The 19,975-nt window shown below is 54.4% G+C and overlaps 1 protein-coding gene across 2 annotated transcripts in view; it reads left to right on the top strand.

Moving 5' to 3' along the window:
* The window catches only part of TECTA (tectorin alpha), a 26,537-nt gene extending 6,562 nt beyond the window's left edge, over positions 1-19,975 (top strand). The window contains exons 3-24 of one of the 2 annotated variants that reach the window (NM_204873.3): positions 444-577; positions 1,532-1,819; positions 3,184-3,321; positions 3,804-3,969; positions 5,622-6,034; positions 6,391-6,961; positions 7,539-8,131; positions 9,179-9,752; positions 11,024-11,634; positions 11,761-12,322; positions 13,242-13,441; positions 14,612-14,995; positions 16,257-16,543; positions 16,619-16,899; positions 16,982-17,092; positions 17,186-17,388; positions 17,700-17,863; positions 17,970-18,218; positions 18,488-18,650; positions 18,930-19,017; positions 19,236-19,352; positions 19,812-19,975. In NM_204873.3, the coding sequence (NP_990204.3) occupies positions 444-577; positions 1,532-1,819; positions 3,184-3,321; positions 3,804-3,969; positions 5,622-6,034; positions 6,391-6,961; positions 7,539-8,131; positions 9,179-9,752; positions 11,024-11,634; positions 11,761-12,322; positions 13,242-13,441; positions 14,612-14,995; positions 16,257-16,543; positions 16,619-16,899; positions 16,982-17,092; positions 17,186-17,388; positions 17,700-17,863; positions 17,970-18,218; positions 18,488-18,650; positions 18,930-19,017; positions 19,236-19,352; positions 19,812-19,906 (6,392 nt within the window). In that variant the 3' untranslated portion in view covers positions 19,907-19,975. Of the gene's footprint in view, positions 1-443; positions 578-1,531; positions 1,820-3,183; positions 3,322-3,803; positions 3,970-5,621; positions 6,035-6,390; positions 6,962-7,538; positions 8,132-9,178; positions 9,753-11,023; positions 11,635-11,760; positions 12,323-13,241; positions 13,442-14,611; positions 14,996-16,256; positions 16,544-16,618; positions 16,900-16,981; positions 17,099-17,185; positions 17,389-17,699; positions 17,864-17,969; positions 18,219-18,487; positions 18,651-18,929; positions 19,018-19,235; positions 19,353-19,811 lie in introns of those variants that run through there. The other variant, XM_015297959.4, reaches the window with a different exon arrangement.

Genomic DNA, 19,975 nt, shown 5'->3' with positions numbered 1-19,975 from the left:
CCTTGGGGTTGCTGAATTGAGTATCTTTGGTGTCACTGAGCAGTGCAACTTGGGGCTGCTAGGTGGTACATCCTTAGGGCTGCCGAGCGCAGCATCCCCAGCTCAGGCAGCACAGAGCCCCATTTCTGTAAGCAAGACCTGTGAGCAGGCTGTCTGCAACCAGGGGCCTCTGAGAGGTGCAGGTTAGGACCTGGGAAATAAAAGCATGTTCCAAACTGAGGTAAACAGAGCTGGGATTGTTTGGAAGCATTGTGGCTCCCCTTAGCTCTGCTCAAATGTCACAAGGGCTGTGTGCTGCTTTTCTACATCAAAGAGAGGAGGAGGGGAAAGAAAGCCCATCTAAGTCTCTGTTTGCTCAATGAAGGGTTTTGCTGGGTGCCCCACTGTGCCCTCCCCAAAACCGGGACGGGTCCCTGTAGGCACTGAACCCCCTCTCCTTGCAGCTCACGCCATGGCAAGTCTGTACCCATTTTGGCCAAACGACACAAAAACTCCCAAAGTGGATGATGGGAGCTCTCCTGAGATCAAGCTCTCTGTTCCGTTCATCTTCTTTGGAGCCCCATACAGGACGGTTTATGTAAGTGGAGAACAGACTTTCCTTTTATTCTTTTCTTTGCCATTTGGCTGCACGCTGAACGCGCTCTCGCTGTCGTCAAGAGTGGGAAGATTTATTAGCACCCACCTGACAAGTTCTTAGATTTCATGAACTGATAGGTTTTATGATTAAGAAAGTCAAAGGTATAGTTAATGGGCTAATGTTCATGGGGAAGGAATATAAAAGGCAATAAATTTTTTTTGTAGGTGATTAAATGGTACAGCGGAGCTCAGGGCTTGACATAAGGAACATTATTCCTGTTCCATGACAAGAAACGAGAACATGCAGAGACCCATAGGAAAAAAAAAGGGGTGGTTTGGAGCTTTGTGGAGGTGCCTAAGCCAAGGGTGGGATGCTGCCGTGCTCAAATGGTAGAGCAGTGACAACTGGCATTGGGAGGGCTCCTGGAGTGGGCTGTCAGGAGTGTGCACCTCTCTGTGTGTCCATAAGTGCATCCTAGGGTCACGGAATGGCTTGAGTTGGAAGGGACCCTAAAGACCACCTAGCTCTGAGCCCTGCTAGAGCCCCGTAAGTCTCACTAAATAAGGTTGCCCAAAGCCCCATCCAACCTGGCTGTTGACTGGGACACACACTGCCCATGCTGTGAAATAATAATCCATTTCCCTGCAGCTACCCAGCTGCACAGCCAGTTCTCAAAGGCTGGGTGCACCCAGGGACCAGAGGCAGGTCCCAGCTGAGCTGGGTGCCAGCCTGCATGGCATCCTGATGGGTTCTCCATTGGTCTGTAGGAGCCTGGTTGTGCACATTTCCCAGGGTTTTGTCCTGCCTGGGGCTTTATGAGTCCATTTGGCCAGGAGTGCTCATGAGCTGCCATCATTACAAACCATCCACTGTCACAAAACACTCATCCCACATTTTGTGATGAGTCAGCAGCTTGCTTAGGGCTCTCTCCATTGAACCCATCTTCTTGAGCAGGTGAACAACAACGGTGTGATCTCCTTCAACTCGCTGGTCAGCCAGTTCACACCTGAAGCCTTCCCACTGGCCGATGGCCGGGCCTTCGTTGCGCCCTTCTGGGCCGACGTGCACAATGGCATCCGTGGGGAGATCTACTACCGCGAGAGCACCAACCCTGAGCTGCTGGGCAGAGCCTCCAAGGACATCCGCAAGTACTTCAAGGACATGGCGTCCTTCTCTGCCAGCTGGGTCTTCATCGTCACCTGGGAGGAGGTGACGTTCTACGGGGGGAGCAGCACGACACCGGTAAGAGCAACAACTTTGGTATGCATGGTGGTGGCTGTGAGGATGGCAGTGACCGGAGGGATGGCCATGGGGTTGACCACAGAGATGGCCATGGGGTTGACCGTGGGGGTGGCCATGGGGTTGACCATAGGGATGGCCATGGCGATGGCAGTGCAGTGTTTTTCCCAGCTTGAATGGCATTTAAATTGCTGTAAGCTGTGACAGCAGCTGCCACTGGGAGGTCTGTGCCATCCCACAGGAGATTGGGGTACAGGCAGTGTGTGCGGGCTCCCTGCCGTCGTTTGGGGAAAGGGATTTTTTGTATTTGCTTGCACTCTGCAAGTGCCAGAAGTTGGCTGCTTCTGTCTCAAGGAGTTGGCTTCGATAAGCAATTCAGCTCTTTTCCATTTGTTAGGGGAGGCTCGAGATGTAATGCATATTTTTGTGCCAGTCCTGGCAGCTCTTGCAGGAAAAAACACACACACATACATATATTTGCAGACAGCAAGCAATATAGAGGTTCATGTATTGCCTGAAGAATTACATTTGCAACACAGTGCAATTTATTTTGGTACGGAGCAGCATTCCTGCTCGATAGTGGCCAAGGCTCTGGGCTGGCATGCAGAGCAGCGCAGTGCAACTTAAGCAGGAGATTCATCGCAATGCAGAAAAGCTGCAGAAAACAATTTGGTGAATGTGGCCTCAGGGACACAGTGGTCACTCCGATCTCTTGGTGGCTAGGGAGCAAAAGCATGTGGCTCATGATGGCTTTTTTGCATGGCATGGGTGCTCAATGCGTTTTTGGCCACAGGTACCAAACAGGGAAGTTTGGTTGACTTTGAACGGATCCCATGGGAGGCTGTTGCATGGGGCCTGGGCTTGCAGCCGCCTGATTTTGTCTGAGTGTTTGGGGCTGGAAATGCAGAGTCATTTCAAGTGAAAGGAAGGGCAGATTGAGCAGGTAGTGATGGGAAGTGGCAGCCAAGCCAAACACATGGCTGGCTCGGCTGCAACGCACCGTTAACCGCATTGTGGAATATGAATGCTGAAGGGAGCTGGGTAAGATAACATGTCGAGAAATAGAGCTAAGAGAGGGTAATGGGAGAGAACGGGTCATAGCAGCCGGCTGCTGGTCTCACACAAGCTTATTCTCTTGCTGCCATCTATTGGCACAGAATTGGATGGGGAGCAGCACTGTGATTTCCCCGGACTGAAGCACCAGAGGGGATGGGATGGTTGGGGTCACTGTATGTTGGGTCCCATTTGGCTCCTACTGCACAGCACCATGGTGCTCCCGCTGCCCCCCAGGGCGTGGGTGCCACAGGAGTGGGTGGGCAGCGAGAGAAAAGCAGCCTCACCTTGTGCATCTCTTGGTGCTTTCCCAGGTGAACACATTTCAAGCTGTTCTCATCACCGATGGGGTGTCATCCTTTGCCATATTTAACTACCAAGAGATCAGCTGGACCACGGGGACGGCCAGTGGAGGGGACCCCCTGACCGGGCTCGGTGGGGTGATGGCCCAGGTGAGGCTTTTGCTCCCTCTCCAGCTCTTGGATGACTGCCCACAGCTTTCCTAATGTACCCATGCTTGCTTGTGCCTCCTGCCCGTTCAGCATCCCTGGCACTGTAGATGGGCCCCCCAAAATTTGGTGCCAGCAGCCATGCCACAGCTACCCCATCTGCCAAAAATGTGCTGCTGAGATGTGTCCTAAAGGCTACAGGCATTGAACTGTCCCCTTCTGGGCTTTGGAGGTCCCCATGCCCAGAAGCATATATTTGCATTTATATGTGCATAAATATGTAAACAGAGATCTGTACTGCTTGTAGTGCCTGTGGAGCTTTCATTTGCATCCAAACTACCGGAAAACTGAGATTCCTGAAAGGCCCCATTAACACTTAACACAGCATGCCTGGAAATCATTGCTGGGTGCAGGGAGGTGCAGAACTGCAGAGCTGCTTTCCTGCCGCAGGATACCTGACAGAATCTGCTCTCTATCCACGTTAGGCTGGCTTCAATGGTGGAAATATCAGCAACTTCTTCAGCATCCCAGGCTCCAGAACCCCAGACATAGTCAATATAGAGCAAACAACCAACGTGAACATCCCAGGGCGCTGGGCTTTCAAAATAGATGGCAGAGAAATAGATCCAGCCAACGGCTGCAGCCTGAGAGGTAAGGGAGGAATGGTGATGCCTTGTTACGTGTTGTGGGGTGTAGAAGAGCAAAAGGTCCTGCAGCCTGAGTGCCCTGGGCTGCACAAGTGTGGCTTTGCCAAGGCAGACAAGGTCTGAGGGGGGCTGATAGAGCACTGGGAGCTCCGCTCTGTGCCATTTCCAACCACTAGCAAACAAAGCTGTCACTGGTGCTGGTTTTGTTGCATCTCTACAGAATTATCAGCAAAGCATTGTTAAAAGCTTCCATTTCTGCTGTCCAGGCCTATGATGTCAAAGGCTGGGCAGTTTGCAGCAGTTTGCAGCGCTCAAACCATCATCTTGACTAATTTCTGCAGTGCTGATGGGGACGATGGGAAGGACCTGGGGACAGTCCTGTCCTCTTGCCCCTGGGATGGGAAATCTGGCAGAACGATTTTTTTTCCCTCTCTTTCTGTGGGAGAAATCATAAGTTTCTGGGCAGGATAAATTCCATGACCCTGCACCAATTACAGTGCCTGCGCATGTGTCAGTTCTGCCGTGGAGATACGGAGGGATTAAATGCACAGTGAGGCAGAACTGTGGTGTGGAGAGATTAAGGCATTGCCATTGGGCAAATAAATCTTATCAGGAACATGTACTGTGCTCCGGGAGTCTGCACAACAAGCAGGTTGTCACCTGCTGCTGAATGCTGTCACCGTGCTGGGACATTTGGCTTCTTCACAGGCAACCTTTAGAATCGTAGCAAAGGAGACCTGCACACCCCAGAGGCTCTTCCAGCCCAAGCCAGGGTCAGATTCCCACCACCCTAATGGCTTCCAGCTGCCACGCCAAGAAGAAAGGCCAGGTTTCACCCTCTGCTTCCAGCCACGAGGGCAGTGTGCACATCCCACCACAAGGTCTGTGTGTCCCAGCAGCTGCCTGCTCGCTCGCACAAGAGATGAACCATGAGGCGCTGGAGATGATGAGGCTCGCCATGCATAACAGAGCTCATTTGGCAAAACTCCATACACCAGGACAGCCGATGCAGGACCTGTTGAGCCTAAGAAGAGATGTTGTTTGTTGCAAGCAGTTGGGAAATAGCATTTTTTTGTTGGAGGCATGGAAGAGCACAAGAAGTTTAGGAGAGGTAAAGCAGGCAGCGCACACATCCTCCTGAAGGAGAGGTGTGAAAGTCGACCATATGGAGGAGAGGGAATCTCTCACGGCGTCTGCCACCCTTCGCCTGTCTTCTGCCACTCACGTCTCTCACCAGGGAAACCTGCCTCCCTTACAGAGCCTCTGCGTGACAGCAGGCTGAGCATCCCCTCCTTGGTTCCCATCATCACCTATGCATGAATAGGAAGTCACTCATCTGCAGATCTTTGATTCCCCTAAGTACCGTGAGCTCTTCTGGACTAGAAATGAATTGTCTCTTAACCTCTGATGGCAGAGGCACTCTTTGATGGGCAAAGCCACCTGAAGGGAATTATTATGGGAAGAAGGGCAAAGCTAACAAGTGCCACAAGCACAGTGCTGGTGTTGAAAGTGCTCTCCCCAGAGCAGTTGCAGAGCCCTCTCTGCAGGTCACAGAAGCAAACCCAAGGACTTGCGTGACTGAGCGACGTTGTGCCTTTAGCTGCGGGTGAGGTTCCAATGTAAGTGTTTTCTTAATCTCTTTTCCATGCTTTTTAGGGCAGTTTCTCCATCAAGGGGAGATCTTCTGGGAGAACTCAAACTGCAGCACCAAGTGCCGCTGCCTGGACTTCAACAATGAGATCTTCTGCCAGGAGATGGCTTGCGGCCCGTTCGAAGCATGCGAGCCGAAGATCAAGTTCTTCCAGTGCGTGCCTGTGGAGAGCAGCACCTGCGTGGTGTTCGGAGATCCACACTACCACACCTTCGATGGCTTCCTCTTTCACTTCCAGGGTTCCTGCTCCTACCTCCTCGCCAGGCAGTGCTGGCCAGGCTCCCAGCTGCCCTACTTCAACGTGGAGGCCAAGAATGAGAACCGAGGCGGCTCCTCCGTCTCCTGGCTGAGGGACATTTTTGTGGAGGTCTACTCGCACAAGATTGTCCTCCCAAAGGGCGGCTTTGGGAAAGCCAAGGTAAGAGCTACACTGAACAGTGGGAACTTGCCAGGTCTGGTCCTGATGGCGAGACCATGATGGTAGTCTTGTGTATTCCTTGAGAAATGGGAAGGGTAGAAGGCATAGCAGCAAAGCCTCAACTGAGGCCTGAGGCTTACCGATGTCTGGCCAGCCTTCTCCTAGAATCATAGAATCGTTAAGGTTGGAAAGACAACTAAGACCATCTTAGTCCAACCATCAACCCATGCCTGTGACCACTTTAGATCATGTCACCCATCTATAAACATAATGCCCCGCAGTGGGGTCCTCTGCCCCTCGTGTGAAGCCTCAGCTGTTTCCCACAGTGGCTCAGTCCTCTGGTCATGTTCCCACAGGTGGATGACTTGGTGGTGTCCTTACCCATCTCCTTGGAGCTGGGTGCAATCAAAGTCTACCAAAGCGGTTTGTCCACAGCCCTGGAGACTGATTTTGGCCTGCTAGTGACTTACGATGGCCAACACTACGCCTCCGTCTCCGTTCCTGGCACGTACATCAATGGCACGTGTGGTCTGTGCGGGAATTACAACAAAGACCCCGAGGACGATGCGCTGCGCTCGGATGGCAGGTTGGCTTCCTCCGTGCCAGAACTGGGCGAGAGCTGGCGAGTGCCGCACCCCGAGAGGAAGTGCTCCCCTGGCTGTGTGGAGAACTGCAGCGTCTGCGATGCCTCCACCGAATCCCTCTATTTCTCCCCCGAATATTGTGGCTTCCTCAACAAGAGTGGCGGGCCGCTGTGGGAGTGTGGCTCCGTCGTGGACCCCACTGCCTTCGTACATAGCTGTGTCTATGACCTGTGCAGCGCTCGGGAGAACGGCACCGGGCTGTGCCAAGCCATCCAGGCGTACGCTGCGGTGTGCCAAGGCCTGGGCATCCCGGTGGGAGAATGGCGTGCCCAGACGGGATGCGGTAAGTGTGGGTATGCTGGTGCTGGGGGCAATTTGCAGAGCCTGCCTGAGGTCCTGGTGATGGAGTAGCAGTGCGGACAGGGGGCCACATAAATGGGAGAAACGAAAGAGACGAGGGAAATGAAAGGGATGATGTTGCCTGAGGCAGAGGGGGTCTGGCAAATGCCACTTGGTCCTTCTTCCCTGCACTGTGAGAGTTTCATGATAGCTAACGGGTGGCAAGAGTCAGGCAGGAGGGGGGAGCTCGGCAATACTGTGTGAGCAATGGGCTGCTGTGCTGATAGCCCGGACCCAAGCTGGGAGTGGCTGGCAGTATGCTGGTCAGCACACCCTCCTTGCTTTTGGTAGCAGATAGCTGCAGGAGGCTCAGTGGTACAGGGGCTGCTTCAGAGAAGCTTTTGCTTGCGTTGAGGGAATGGCCAACGAGGTGTGGGTGAGAAATGGAAGATCCAAGTCTACTGTAAAGTGGGAATGCTAGGTCATTGTACGTTGGTGTGGGTTATTAGGTAGAGGTCCCTAGCTCAGAACCACATGGTAACACGCTCGTCCTGTTGTTTGTGTCCCCTTGGCACCTGCAGAGGCGGCCGTGCAGTGCCCGGAGCACAGCCACTACTCAGTGTGCGCCAGCGGCTGCCCTGCCACATGCTCAGACCTGACAGCCCCACTGCGCTGCACTGCACCCTGCGCCGAGGGCTGTGAGTGTGACGATGGCCATGTGCTGAGCGCCGACCGCTGCATCCCTGTGCAGAAGTGCGGCTGTGATGTGGACGGACGGTACTACGCCGTCGGAGAGGTGTTCTGGGCAACAGCGGACTGCACAGCAGAGTGCCAGTGCGAGGACGGTGGGGAGGCCAAGTGCTTCAACACCAGCTGCCCCGAAGGAGAGGTCTGCACCATTGAGGATGGCTACCGGGGCTGCTACCCAAAGCGGGAGGGCCTGTGCTCGGTGGGACAGAACCAGGTGCTGCGGACGTTTGATGGTGTCACCTTCCCCTACCCGCTGGAGCACTCTTACACACTGCTCAAAACATGCATGGAGAAGCCTGACTTCATTGAGGTGGACATCAGTCAGAAGAAGCCGGGATACGCTCCCAATGGGCTGCGCGTCATGCGGATCCAGGTGGTTGGCCAAGAGGTGAAGGTTGGAGGAGCCAGCCTGTCAGAGGTCAAGGTAAGGCTGTCACCAAGATGGGAGGCATCGGCTTGTGCCATGCCACAATGTCCCCATGGAGAAGAGCTTATGGGTGTACAGCTCTGGACTGTTCCTTGAGATCAGAGCCATCACAAGTGTCAAAGTCTACTCATCTCTCATATCCAAGGCAAGAGGTAAAAGGACTAGGATTGCATCCACCCATGGTCCCCATCCCATAGACTTCACAACAGCTGCCAACACTGGTAGGAAGACCATAGGTGCTCACCAAGACCCTGTTCTCACAGCCCAGCTCATGCAAACCCTCCACACCAAAGAGCTAGGGGAAAGCAGAGGATATCTTGTATCTTGGAAGCACTTGTATTTTGCTTGAGGGCAGATTTGCCAGCAGAACTGGTGGTCATAATGTGGCTATAGTGAGCAAAATATCTGTGGAAAAGAAGGAACATCCCAACCTTGAAGGTCTCTGTGCCTTCTGAATCCCAGCCATACCCATTTTTACTCTATTTTGCAGCTGAGGTTTTTCTCTTTGACCAGTCAAGCCAGGACAGCCACAGTAGAGCAGGCAGAATGCTCCATTAAGTGGAACCACAGCTAACATTCCCAGCTATTTCCTATTTGCCAAGCATTTATTAGCAGTGAGCAGCAGTGCAGGATGCAGGAAGGATGCAGTCAAGTGAGGCAGCCCTAAGCTCAAGGCTTCACTGGAAGCATATAGAGCAGTCACCATCATGGTGGAGGAGGAAGGCAATACCATGGTGTCTGTACCATAGGATTTAACATAGGGTTCCATCTGTCCACGGCCATCCTGCCTTGTAGCACTGCTATTCCCATTTACTTGCCAAGCCAAATCAGGAGGCTTTCTGAATGCTGCTGTTTTCTCCTCCAGCTTACTCTTGCTTGAATTTGCTCTGTCTTTGAATGAAATGCAAGGAAATGGCTGCATCCTCCCATGTGATGGAGATTTCCGACCTTCAGGGGCGGAGGCCAGGTTTATCCTTCCTGTCGTGGTGCAGGTGGGACCATCTTGCAGAGTCACATTGCCTTTACCAATGCCTTCCCTTGCAGGTGAATGGCTATGATGTGGACCTGCCATATTTCCACCCTTCTGGCCACCTGGAGATCTACCGCACTGACAACGGCACTGTGACGGAGTCAGAGGGACTCCTGAGCATTGGCTACTATGATTCAGGCCTCTTAGAGATCCGCCTCTCCACCGCCTACTTCAACTGCACGGGGGGCCTGTGTGGCTTCTTCAATGGCAATGACAGTGACGAGTTCTGCACGCCCAAGGGCAAGTGCACAGACAACCTGGAGCTCTTCCTGGAGAGCTGGACAACGTTCGATGAGATCTGCAACGGGGAGTGTGGGGACCTCCTCAAGGCATGCAACAATGACTCGGAGCTGCTCAAGACTTACCGGAGCCGCTCCAACTGCGGCATCATCAATGACCCCACCAACAGCTCCTTCCTGGAGTGCCACAACGTGGTCAACGTCTCGGCCTACTACAGAACATGCCTCTTCCGCCTGTGCCAGAGTGGAGGCAACCAGTCAGAGCTGTGCGATGCAGTGGCACGCTATGCCAGTGCCTGCAAGAACGCCGAGGTGGACGTTGGCCAGTGGAGGAGCCACAGCTTTTGCCGTGAGTCTACCAAAGCTTTTGAGTATCCGGGGCGGTAAGGAGGAGATGCAGCCCCCTCCGCTTTGGGATGGGTCATTTTCTTGGGAGCTGATGGGTGTTCAGAGGAAGGTCCCCATTTTTTATGGGACCTTGCCCTGCGCCTTGTTACCAGTGCATACCTCGTAGTGGTGTTCCTCTGAGACAACTGGGAAACCATTTAGAAGAGGCACCCCAACCTTACTGGTTGCTGGGAGCAAAACAGCACGGCAGAACATACAGCATTTATAGAAGTCTGAAATCACAGTAGTGGGTGGGCAGACTTGCATAAACTGGGGCTATTTTCTTACTCTCTTGGCTACTACAGACAAAGGTCGGTGTCAGCAAAAGAACAACATCCAACGGAGCCATCCTCCGCAATGGGGGCTGAGGCATACAAAGCACTCTCCTCAGTAGCATACCAAAGGGAAAGAGGCTGCAAGCATCTCTGCTCGCATACCAAAAGTCTCTCAGTTGTTTCACTTGGCAGGCAACATTTGCAAAGCCTGCGCTGTACCATGGTCAGGAGCTCACTCATATCAGGAAGGGCAAGCCAGCTGGTGATCAGTGCATAGTGGGACCACAACGTGACCCAAAGATGAGGACACTGCATCTCACCTATCAATGGCAGTTTCTAAGTGACACCTTTGCCCACAGAGACAGATTTCCCAATTAAGTGGTTTCGTGGTGGTGTTTCAGGAGACACAAGGAGGTTTACAATGCGGTGCAGGAGCATTCCAGGGCTGCAGATGGTGGCTGACAGTACTGTAAGCCATCACCAGGGGATAATTTGAATACAGCATGTTTTTAGCTGTGGCTGTAAACTTGCCGTTGATGGGAAAACATTCATAATTCAGCAGCGAATGCGAAAAATCTCCAGCATGGCTATACATAGTAGGCAGCCCACGTCTCTGCTGTTCAAGTTGTAGAGGCATCCATTTGGGAGTGGGGCATCCATTTGGAAGTGGGGTGTCCATTTGGAAGAGGGAAGCAGGAAGTCCTCTTTGGGTTGGCAGGAGGAAGCGTTATTTGGCATGGGTCTGCGATGTGAGGTGGCAGATGGCAGAGAGGAGTAGGAGTAACCGGGGGAGTGGGAATACCCAGTGGCTGGGAGGCTGCTGAGACTAGTTCTTCATTTATAGCAAGTGGGTCGGTATTCACCTCGTGTCCACCTTCTGTCTGCACCCCACCTTGGTGCTCCTTGCACCACGGCTGCGGGAGATGCTAACTCACACTCTGCATTTGGTTGCCCCCAGCCCTGGCATGCCCAGAAAACAGCCATTTTGAGGAGTGCATGAGCTGCGTGGAGACCTGTGAGACTCTGGCCACGGGCCCTGTCTGCATGGACACCTGCACAGAGGGCTGCCAGTGTGATGAGGGCTTTGCCCTGCGCGGCTCCCACTGTGTGCCCCGTGGCGAGTGCGGCTGCAACTTTGAGGGCCGCCAGCTGGCCACCAACCAGACCTTCTGGATGGACATCTCCTGCCACTTCCTCTGCTACTGCAATGGCTCAGACAACAGTGTGTACTGCGAGAACGTCTCCTGCAAGGATGATGAGTACTGCCTAGAAGAGAACGGCCTCTACTACTGCCACGTCCGCACTGATGCCTCCTGCATCGTCTCTGGCTACGGGCACTACCTGACATTCGATGGCTTCTCATTCGACTTCCAGAGCAGCTGTGCCCTGGTGCTGTGCACCACCATCTCACGGCCGCGTGCGGAGCGGTCAGACACCTTCCCCACGTTCACTGTCACGGCCAAGAACGAGGATCGTGACACCTCCCTGGCCCTGTGGGTGAAGCAAGTGGAAGTGGAGGTCTTCAACTACAACATTGTTATCCATCGCGCCTACAAATACACTGTGATGGTGAGTGGGGCTGCGAGGGTCAGGCGGCGGTGAGGGGTGATCCCTTCCCACCCCAGCTGTGGCTCCTGAAGCTCCAGGTTGTTTCCCAAGGCACAAAGTCTTGCTATCTCATTTCCTTCCCCGCAGATCAACAACGAACGGCTCTACCTACCCCTGAAGTTGGGCCAGGGCAAGGTGAACATCTTCGCCTTCGGTTTCCACATCGTGGTGGAGACCGACTTTGGGCTGAAGGTGGTGTACGACTGGAAGACCTTCCTGTCCGTCACCATCCCACGCAGCTTCCAGAACCTGACCTACGGCCTCTGCGGCCGCTACAACGGCAACCCCGACGATGACCTGGTGGCCGCGGGTGGCATGCCGGCCTTTGGCGTCACCGACTTCGTGCAGAGCTGGGCCAAGCGGGACACCTTCTGTCGGGTGGGCTGCGGCGACCGCTGCCCAGCCTGCGGCAAAGTGGAAGGCTTCTGGAAACCCCAGCAGCTCTGCAGCCTCATTCCCAGCCAAAGCGGTGTCTTCGCCAAGTGCCACAGCAAGATCAACCCCAGCTATTTCTACAAGAACTGCCTCTTTGACACGTGCGTTGACGGGGGAGCCATGCAGACGGCCTGCGGCTGGCTGCAGAACTATGCCAGCACATGCCAGACGCAGGGCATCGCCATCATCGGCTGGAGGAACTTCACCTCGTGCTGTAAGTGCTGCCCTACCGATGGGCTCTTATTTACCCCTCTGGCCAGCTCTGAGTCCTCAGTTTGATCACTAATATAGAGAGGCGGTCAATTGGAAGCCCGGGGACCATAGAAGTGTCAATGTCATGGCAGTGGCACCATGTCAGAGTTGACCTGGGGCACGCCAGGGCCACAGTGGTACAGGCACATGCAGCTGAACTTGTTCCCCAGGAGTTTTAGTTGTGAGCTTTGCAGCCAGCAGTGTTTCCTCTAATGAAGCCGCTTGCTATTGTCAATAAGATTACACTGCAGTGTTCAATTAGGCTCCTGAGGATGGGAGTCATGAGTCTCCCTGGCAGCCGCTCTATCTGGCAAATCAGCTGGGAAGTAATTGCTATCATTAACAAGACCAAAAATTAAATTTATGTCGTTCTTCCTCCTAACGAACCTCCTCACAGCTCTGGAGGAATCGTTTCAGCAGTGCAGGGGCAGCATGGCCACATGCCTACATCCCATGTGCCCTGCCCCACATGGTTCCTGGTGAGCTGGTGGCACCTTTCGGTGTACATTGGCCAGGCAATGAAGGTGAGCTGTCAGTGGCACATACACTGAAACGTGTCCCCATGCTGCCTGGGAGTCCATAGGACCACCAGGGGCACCCCTGTCCCCAGCACAGGGGTCAGCAGGAGTGACCAGTAGCAGGGCAGCAGACAGCAAAGAGTGTTTGTGCACTGTCTGCATCATCAAGACATGGTCTTTGTGTGCCAATAGTAGGACTCATTAATCCTGGTGTGACCCTCCCAGCTCACAGTAATCTATGATGGTCCCCCACGAGATTATGGCTGGCAGCGATCAGGCTGTAAAAGGAAGGAGCAGGTAGGAGAAGTCCTTTATCTGCAGGGCATTAATCCACCTGCCTCGTGTTCTCCTCTCCTGTCGCAGCTGTCAGCTGTCCCCCTAACAGCCACTATGAGAGCTGTGTGTCCCTGTGCCAGCCCCGCTGTGCTGCCATCCGCCTGAAGAGCGACTGCGGCCACTACTGCGTGGAGGGCTGCCAGTGTGACCCCGGCTACGTGCTGAATGGCAAGAGCTGCATCCTGCCCCAGAACTGCGGCTGCTACTCTGATGGCAAATACTACGAGGTACACTGGGAACAATCTTCCCTCGGTGCCCTCACTGTAACCCTTTGGGATAATCCTTGGCGGTGGGATGTGCGATCCTGGGGTGTGTTGTAGGGTGTCACGTTGTGCCTGGTCACCATGGCATGTAGTGAAGGATCTAAGGATCCAAGCAGGGCTCGCATGGGAAACACTGACCTCCCAGCACAGGCTTCAATGTGACTCGAGATGAGCCAAAAACAAGGGCAGGAGATGACAGGGTGCCAGCAGGCCCAGGGGGACAGATGAGAGCAAAGTCGTTTCTGGCACATCACATGTCCTTCACTGTGTGGTTGTTGGGTGAGGATGGTTTGGGAGAGGGTGCTGGGACAGGGAACTGGCGAGCAGGGATGTTCGGTGCTTGGTGCCAGAGTCCAACGCTCTGTGACCATGTTGTTGTGCATGCGGTGAGCACAGTGTAGCTTATGAGATCTACTTATTTGTAACCATGTGATGTTCACTGGGATTCTGATCTATCAGTGTGACGCATTGATCAGCACACCACAGTACAGCAATTGTATCGCATCTTGGGATCCCAAAGGACAGAGATGTCTTGGTCTGTGTGTGGTTACTTCTGTGGTGCAGGATGAGGGCTGTTTTGAGGAAGGAGTAGCTCGAAGACAGCCAGGTGCCATTGCCATCCTCCACATTTACTTAGCCAGTTGTTCATGTTCCTGCTCTGTGTTGGGTTGGAAGCAGGTAGGCATGGTGTCTGCACTGGTCTGGCCAGCTCAGGAAGACAGTGCTTTCTTGGTATTATTTTGATGAAGGTCCTTTACACAACCAGTGGGTTGCATGATGCACATTTACAGCAAGACTCCCCTCTGGTCCTCAGTGCATCGAGATGAATGCAGCCCTTAAGTGTAGCCACAGCCACTTGCTTCATTTTGTGCTGAGACATTTGGACACATCCACTTTGCTTGCCCACTTTGAACTCGTGCTCACTGTAGGGCTCACTATAGGGGTTTATCAGTTGCTTGCAAGTTTCGTTCTGCTCCGGAGAGGCACTCAGTGTGTACTTTGTGTTCTTTACTCAGTCATCATCACCCGATTCCCCTTTTTACATGGAGAAGGGGAGTAAATCCATGCAGAATGTCCGCAGAGGGCCGTGCAGAGGCTCCCATCCCCCCGACCCACCATCCCTTGTTCTTGCAGCCCAAGCAGCTCTTTTGGAACGGGGACTGCACGCGGCGCTGCCGCTGCTTCCGGCGCAACCTGATCCAGTGCGACCCGCGGCACTGCAAGTCGGACGAGGAGTGCGCCTCACGCAACGGCGTGCGCGGCTGCTTCAGCACACGCAGCTCCTTCTGCCTGGCAGCGGGCGGCGGAGTCTTCCGCACCTTCGACGGCGCCTTCCTCCGCTTCCCCGCCAACTGTGCCTTCGTGCTGTCCACCATCTGCCAGAAGCTGCCCGACTTCTCCTTCCAGCTCATCATCAACTTCGACAAGTGGTCCTCGCCCAACCTCACCATCATCTCCCCCGTGTACTTCTACATCAACGAGGAGCAGATCCTCATCAGTGACAGGAGTACGGTCAAGGTGAGGTCTTGCTGAGGTTGGGGCTGCAGGGGACCGTCTCCTGAGCCGAAGTGGTGTGGCGTTGCTGGTCACAGCAGTAGAAGCAGCTTCATTGTGGTAGCAATGGTAATGGGAGGACGGTTGGAGTAGATGACCTTGTAGGTCCTTTCCAACCTTGTGATTCTATGATTCTATGACAAGCAGCTGCTCTCTGTTGTGCTGGGCAGAGGGACGTTGACCAGGTTGAGAGGAATGTTGGGAGGCAAGTTGGTTGCATGGAGGAGGGTGAGCCAGAGCCCATCATTGTGCCCATCATGTCGTGCAACCCTTTGGTGAGAGGGGGATGCAGATCCAAGAGGATAATCCTTCAAGTGTAATATAATCCAGCAGAAACTATCATGTAGACTGCCATCCTAACAAGGAAAATTTGGAGAACACAGGCACTTAAAGAGAAGGGGACTGCTCTTGAATCTAGATATTTCTTGGGCATCAATATGTGATGGTATCTGACTTCTTACACAGCTAGAATGGTGATTATGGTAGTACAGCATCAGCAGAAGTTGTAGGGAAGGTTTAGTTCTTATATAGAACTGTTCAGTGGCTTTAAACTGGAAGAGGGTAGATTTAGACTAGATATAAGAAAGAAATTCTTTACTGTGAGGGTAGTGAGACACTGGAACAGGTTGCCCAGTGTGGCTGTGAATGCCTCCTCCCTGGAAGCATTCAGGACCAGGTTGAGTGGGGTTGTGAGCAACCTGGTCTAATGAGAGGCATCTCTGCCTATAGCAGGGGGTTGGAACTGGATGATCTTAAAGGCCCCTTCCAACCCAAACCATTCTGTGATTCTATGACCTACTGGATCTTGCTATTGTGCATCCATTGCTTCTATATCTGTTTAAAGTTATTCTTGCTTGATTTTATCACAGCATCGGGAGGTGGAAACAGGAGGATGTGGAATTTGCATAGGAGCATTTTGATTTTGGGGTAGAGAGACATCACATGTGGCCTGTCTCAGCAGGAGAGGACTTGTGAGCTAGAGCCCATGTGCATTTGTATGGGCTGGTTTGTATTGCAGCCTTGTGCTGGCACATAAGGGGGGCAAGGACTTTGGAGTGATTCACTGGAGATGGAGAAAGGCAGCTGACCCCTGTTAAAGCAGAGTTCTCATGTTTGCATCCTTGGGGTACTGGGAGGCATTTGTGGAGACTGCAGGGGGGCAGTGCTCCTGCCCAGTAGTGGGGAGGATGAAGGGATGTCATCCTTGCATCCCCCCTCATGCCAGGTGAATGGCAGCCTTGTGAGCATCCCCTTCGTCACGGGGCTCTCCACCAAGATCTACAGCCAGGAGGGCTTCCTGGTGATCGACTCCGGCCCGGACATCCAGATCCGCTACAACGGCTTCAACGTCATCAAGATCACCATCGGCGACCGGCTGCAGAACAAGGTGTGCGGGCTGTGCGGCAACTTCAACGGCGACCCGGCGGATGACTACGCGACGCTGCGGGGCAAACCGGTGGTCAGCAGCGTGGTGCTGGCACAGAGCTGGAAGACCAACGGCATGCAGAAGAGGTGAGGTGGACACGGTGGGCGGGTGCAGGGCTGGGCAGTCGGGGACCCCCCCCGCGACGTGTCCGGTGCCCGCAGCTGCAACGAGCTGCAGTACTCCCAGTACGCCGCGTCCTGCGACAACGTCCAGATCCAGAAGCTGCAGAGTGACAGCTACTGCCTGAAGCTGACAGACATGAAGGGCTTCTTCCAGCCCTGCTACGGCCTCCTGGACCCTCTGCCCTTCTATGAGTCCTGCTTCCTGGACGGCTGCTACAACCGCAAGCAGGTGCAGCTGTGTGGCTCACTGGCCGCCTATGGTGAGGCGTGCCGTACTTTTGGCATCCTGGGCACCGAGTGGATTGAGAAGGAGAATTGCTGTAAGTGAGATGGGCTCCTGTGGGTCCTCAGAGTGCACTGGGCCCGGAGCACAAGGGTAAAGGTGCGTCTCGCGCTGTTTAGCAGGAGTGGTGGAGGACCCCTGTGCAGGCGCCGACTGCCCCAACCGGACCTGCGAGCTGGATGATGGCGGGGAGCTGTGTGGCTGCATTGAGCCCCCACCCTATGGCAACAGTGAGCCCGGGGCTGGGAGGGATGACTGGGATGGGGGTCTGGGCCCGGAGCGTCGTTTCAGTTAGTTCCATGAGCCTTCTCCTTCTCTCCTAGCCACCCATGACATCATTGATGCAGAGGTGACGTGCAAAGCTGCCCAAATGGAGGTGTCCATCTCCAAGTGCAAGCTGTTCCAGCTGGGCTTCGAGCGCGAGGGCGTGCGGGTCAATGACCGCCACTGTCCCGGCATAGAGGGCGAGGACTTCATCTCCTTCCAGATCAACAACACCAAGGGCAATTGTGGCAACCTGGTGCAGGTGGGACAGGGTGATAGGCTAATGGGCCCGGGGGGGATGCTGCAGGCATTGGGCATTGTCTCATGTGGGAGCAATGGGGCAGGAAGGGCAGCAAGGACACAGCGTGCCATAGGGTGGCTCCTCAATGGAAGAAAGGGACCCAAGAGGTGGCCAGCACTTGGGACGCATCTTGCCTTGAGCCTCGGTCATATTTGGGTAGAAGTAGTGGTATTTTCAGAGTCACACCATATGTTTTGGGTGTGAGGCATCTGCCACAAGTGGGAGATCAGAGATGGTCGCTTTAGAGGGATGTCATGTTCTGCCTTCTGCAGTCCAACAGCACTCACATCGTATACAAGAACACGGTGTGGATTGAAAGCGCAAACAACACAGGCAATATCATCACCCGGGACCGGACCATCAACGTGGAGTTTTCCTGTGCCTATGAGCTGGACATCAAGATCTCTCTGGACTCAGTCGTGCGGCCAATGCTCAGGTCAGAGCAGGGCAAGTAGGGCACGTGGGTGCATGCACAGCAAGGTTACAATATGCAAACAACAGCCAGTGCGAGGTCCAAGACTCATTTGTTTTCTTTTTATTAGTGTGATCAACCTGACAGTGCCAACGCAGGAAGGGAGCTTCACGACCAAGATGGCCCTATACAAGAACTCCTCCTACAAGCACCCGTACCGGCAGGGGGAGGTGGTGCTGACCACACGGGATGTGCTCTATGTGGGGGTCTTTGTGGTGGGGGCTGACTCCAACCACCTGATCCTGATGCTGAACAAGTGCTATGCAACGCCCTCGCGGGACAGCAATGACAAACTACGCTACTTCATCATTGAGGGAGGGTGAGTGACTGCAGGCGCCTTGGTTTGGTCATCTGTGGGAAGCATAGCTCCACAGGACCTACCACGAAGACACCTAGGTCTATCCTAGCCAAAACTGGCATGCGTCACAGGGGTGCAGAAACATGGGTCTCATATAGGTACAGTGGCATCAAAGAGAATAGCTGAAGGATTTGGTCGAGGGGGTCTCATGGGGACAGAGGCAAGCAGTGCTGCTTGAGGAAGGATCCTAGTCACAGAATCACCACGGCCAGCTTTTGTCCTGCTCACAGGTGTCAAAACTTGAAGGACAACACCATTGGCATAGAGGAGAACGGGGTGTCCCTGACCTGTCGCTTCCATGTCACTGTCTTCAAGTTCATCGGGGACTACGACGAAGTCCACCTGCACTGTGCTGTTTCACTGTGTGACTCGGAGAAGTACTCCTGCAAAATAGTAAGTGAGGCTCAGGCTGAGGGTTGCTGGGGGTTGGGGGCTTTGTGAGGTGGAGGTGGAACATGTTGTGCATGGCTCACGTGTTCAAGGGGCAGCCAGGGAGGCAGCCTTGAGGAAGAGATGGGGAGGGTTGTACCTCCCTCTGGCTGCAGGGAGGAGAGCTCTGCTGTGGGAAGATCCCAGCTGTGTCGGGGGTCTCTTGGGGGTCCGGGTTGGAGGCGTGTGGAGAGGTCTTGGTCAGTGGCCAAGAGTGATAAATGTGCTGCCATCTCCGTGCAGAACTGCCCCCAACACCGGCGGTCAGCCAGCGCCTTCGCCCAGGAGGCCCACGAGCAGATCCTGTCAGTGGGGCCCATTCGGAGGAAACGTAAGTGTGTGTGGCCCTGAGGACAGGCATGAGGGGTCCTCCACCTTATGTGATGATCCCCTTGGTGTAAGGAGAGGTGGCCAGGACATGGGAGTGAGCACCTGGAAGGTGATGGGAGGGTTCCAGTAGGACTTCCCATCACTGGAGGGCATCCTGGGTGGGCAACTGAGGGCTGCTCAGGATCCAGCAGCATCTCTCAGTGTCTGTCTTGCACAAAGGATCTGACTGGTGTGAGGACAACGGTGGCTGTGAGCAGATCTGCACAAGTCAGGCGGATGGACCCCTGTGCAGCTGTGTGACAGGGACACTGCAAGGGGATGGCAAGAGCTGCAGGGGTAAGCACTGGGGCTTGGTCCAGTCATCGTGTGGGGTGGGCAGGGGCATCTGCTGTGCAGCAGAGGGGCTGCTGGCATTCGGAGATGGAGGGAAGGCAGCCTTTTTGGATCAGGACAGAGATGAGGCTTGGATAATGCATGCCTTGGGTTAGCTGGAGTGGGATGGAGGCACTGGAGTGCTGCAAAGCTGGTTATTCTCTGCCGTGTGAAGGGCTTGGCAGGCAGGCAGGCAGCCAAGAGGGGGCACGGGGGGCTCTGTGTGGGGCAGTGTGGGCTTGGCAGCACATGTCAGTGTCTGCAGAGGAGCAAGGCAGACTGGGCAGTGGCTTGTTGATGGGCTTCCCAGCTGAGAGGTGATCAGCTCAGGGGGTCTGGGGAAGGGATTGCCTGCAGGTCCCACCTAACTTGCAGGTGTCCGTTGTGTCCATACACGTAATCCTTTTTCATTTCATTTTGCAGCCTCCAGCTCTTCAGCAGACAGCCGAGCCCAGGCGAGCCTTCTGGTGGTGGCACAGCTGTGGCTGTGGGCGGCTCTGCAGGATCCGACCTCATAGGGGTGGCTCTGCTGCCCGGCCATGTACTGTTCTCGTGTCAGCCCGAGTCTCTGTAGGGTAGGAGCCAGC

The sequence above is a fragment of the Gallus gallus genome, chromosome 24 (genome assembly GCF_016699485.2).
Source record: "Gallus gallus isolate bGalGal1 chromosome 24, bGalGal1.mat.broiler.GRCg7b, whole genome shotgun sequence".
In the NCBI taxonomy this organism is placed as follows: Eukaryota; Metazoa; Chordata; class Aves; order Galliformes; family Phasianidae; genus Gallus; species Gallus gallus.
This window is presented reverse-complemented; position numbering and strand designations above follow the sequence as displayed.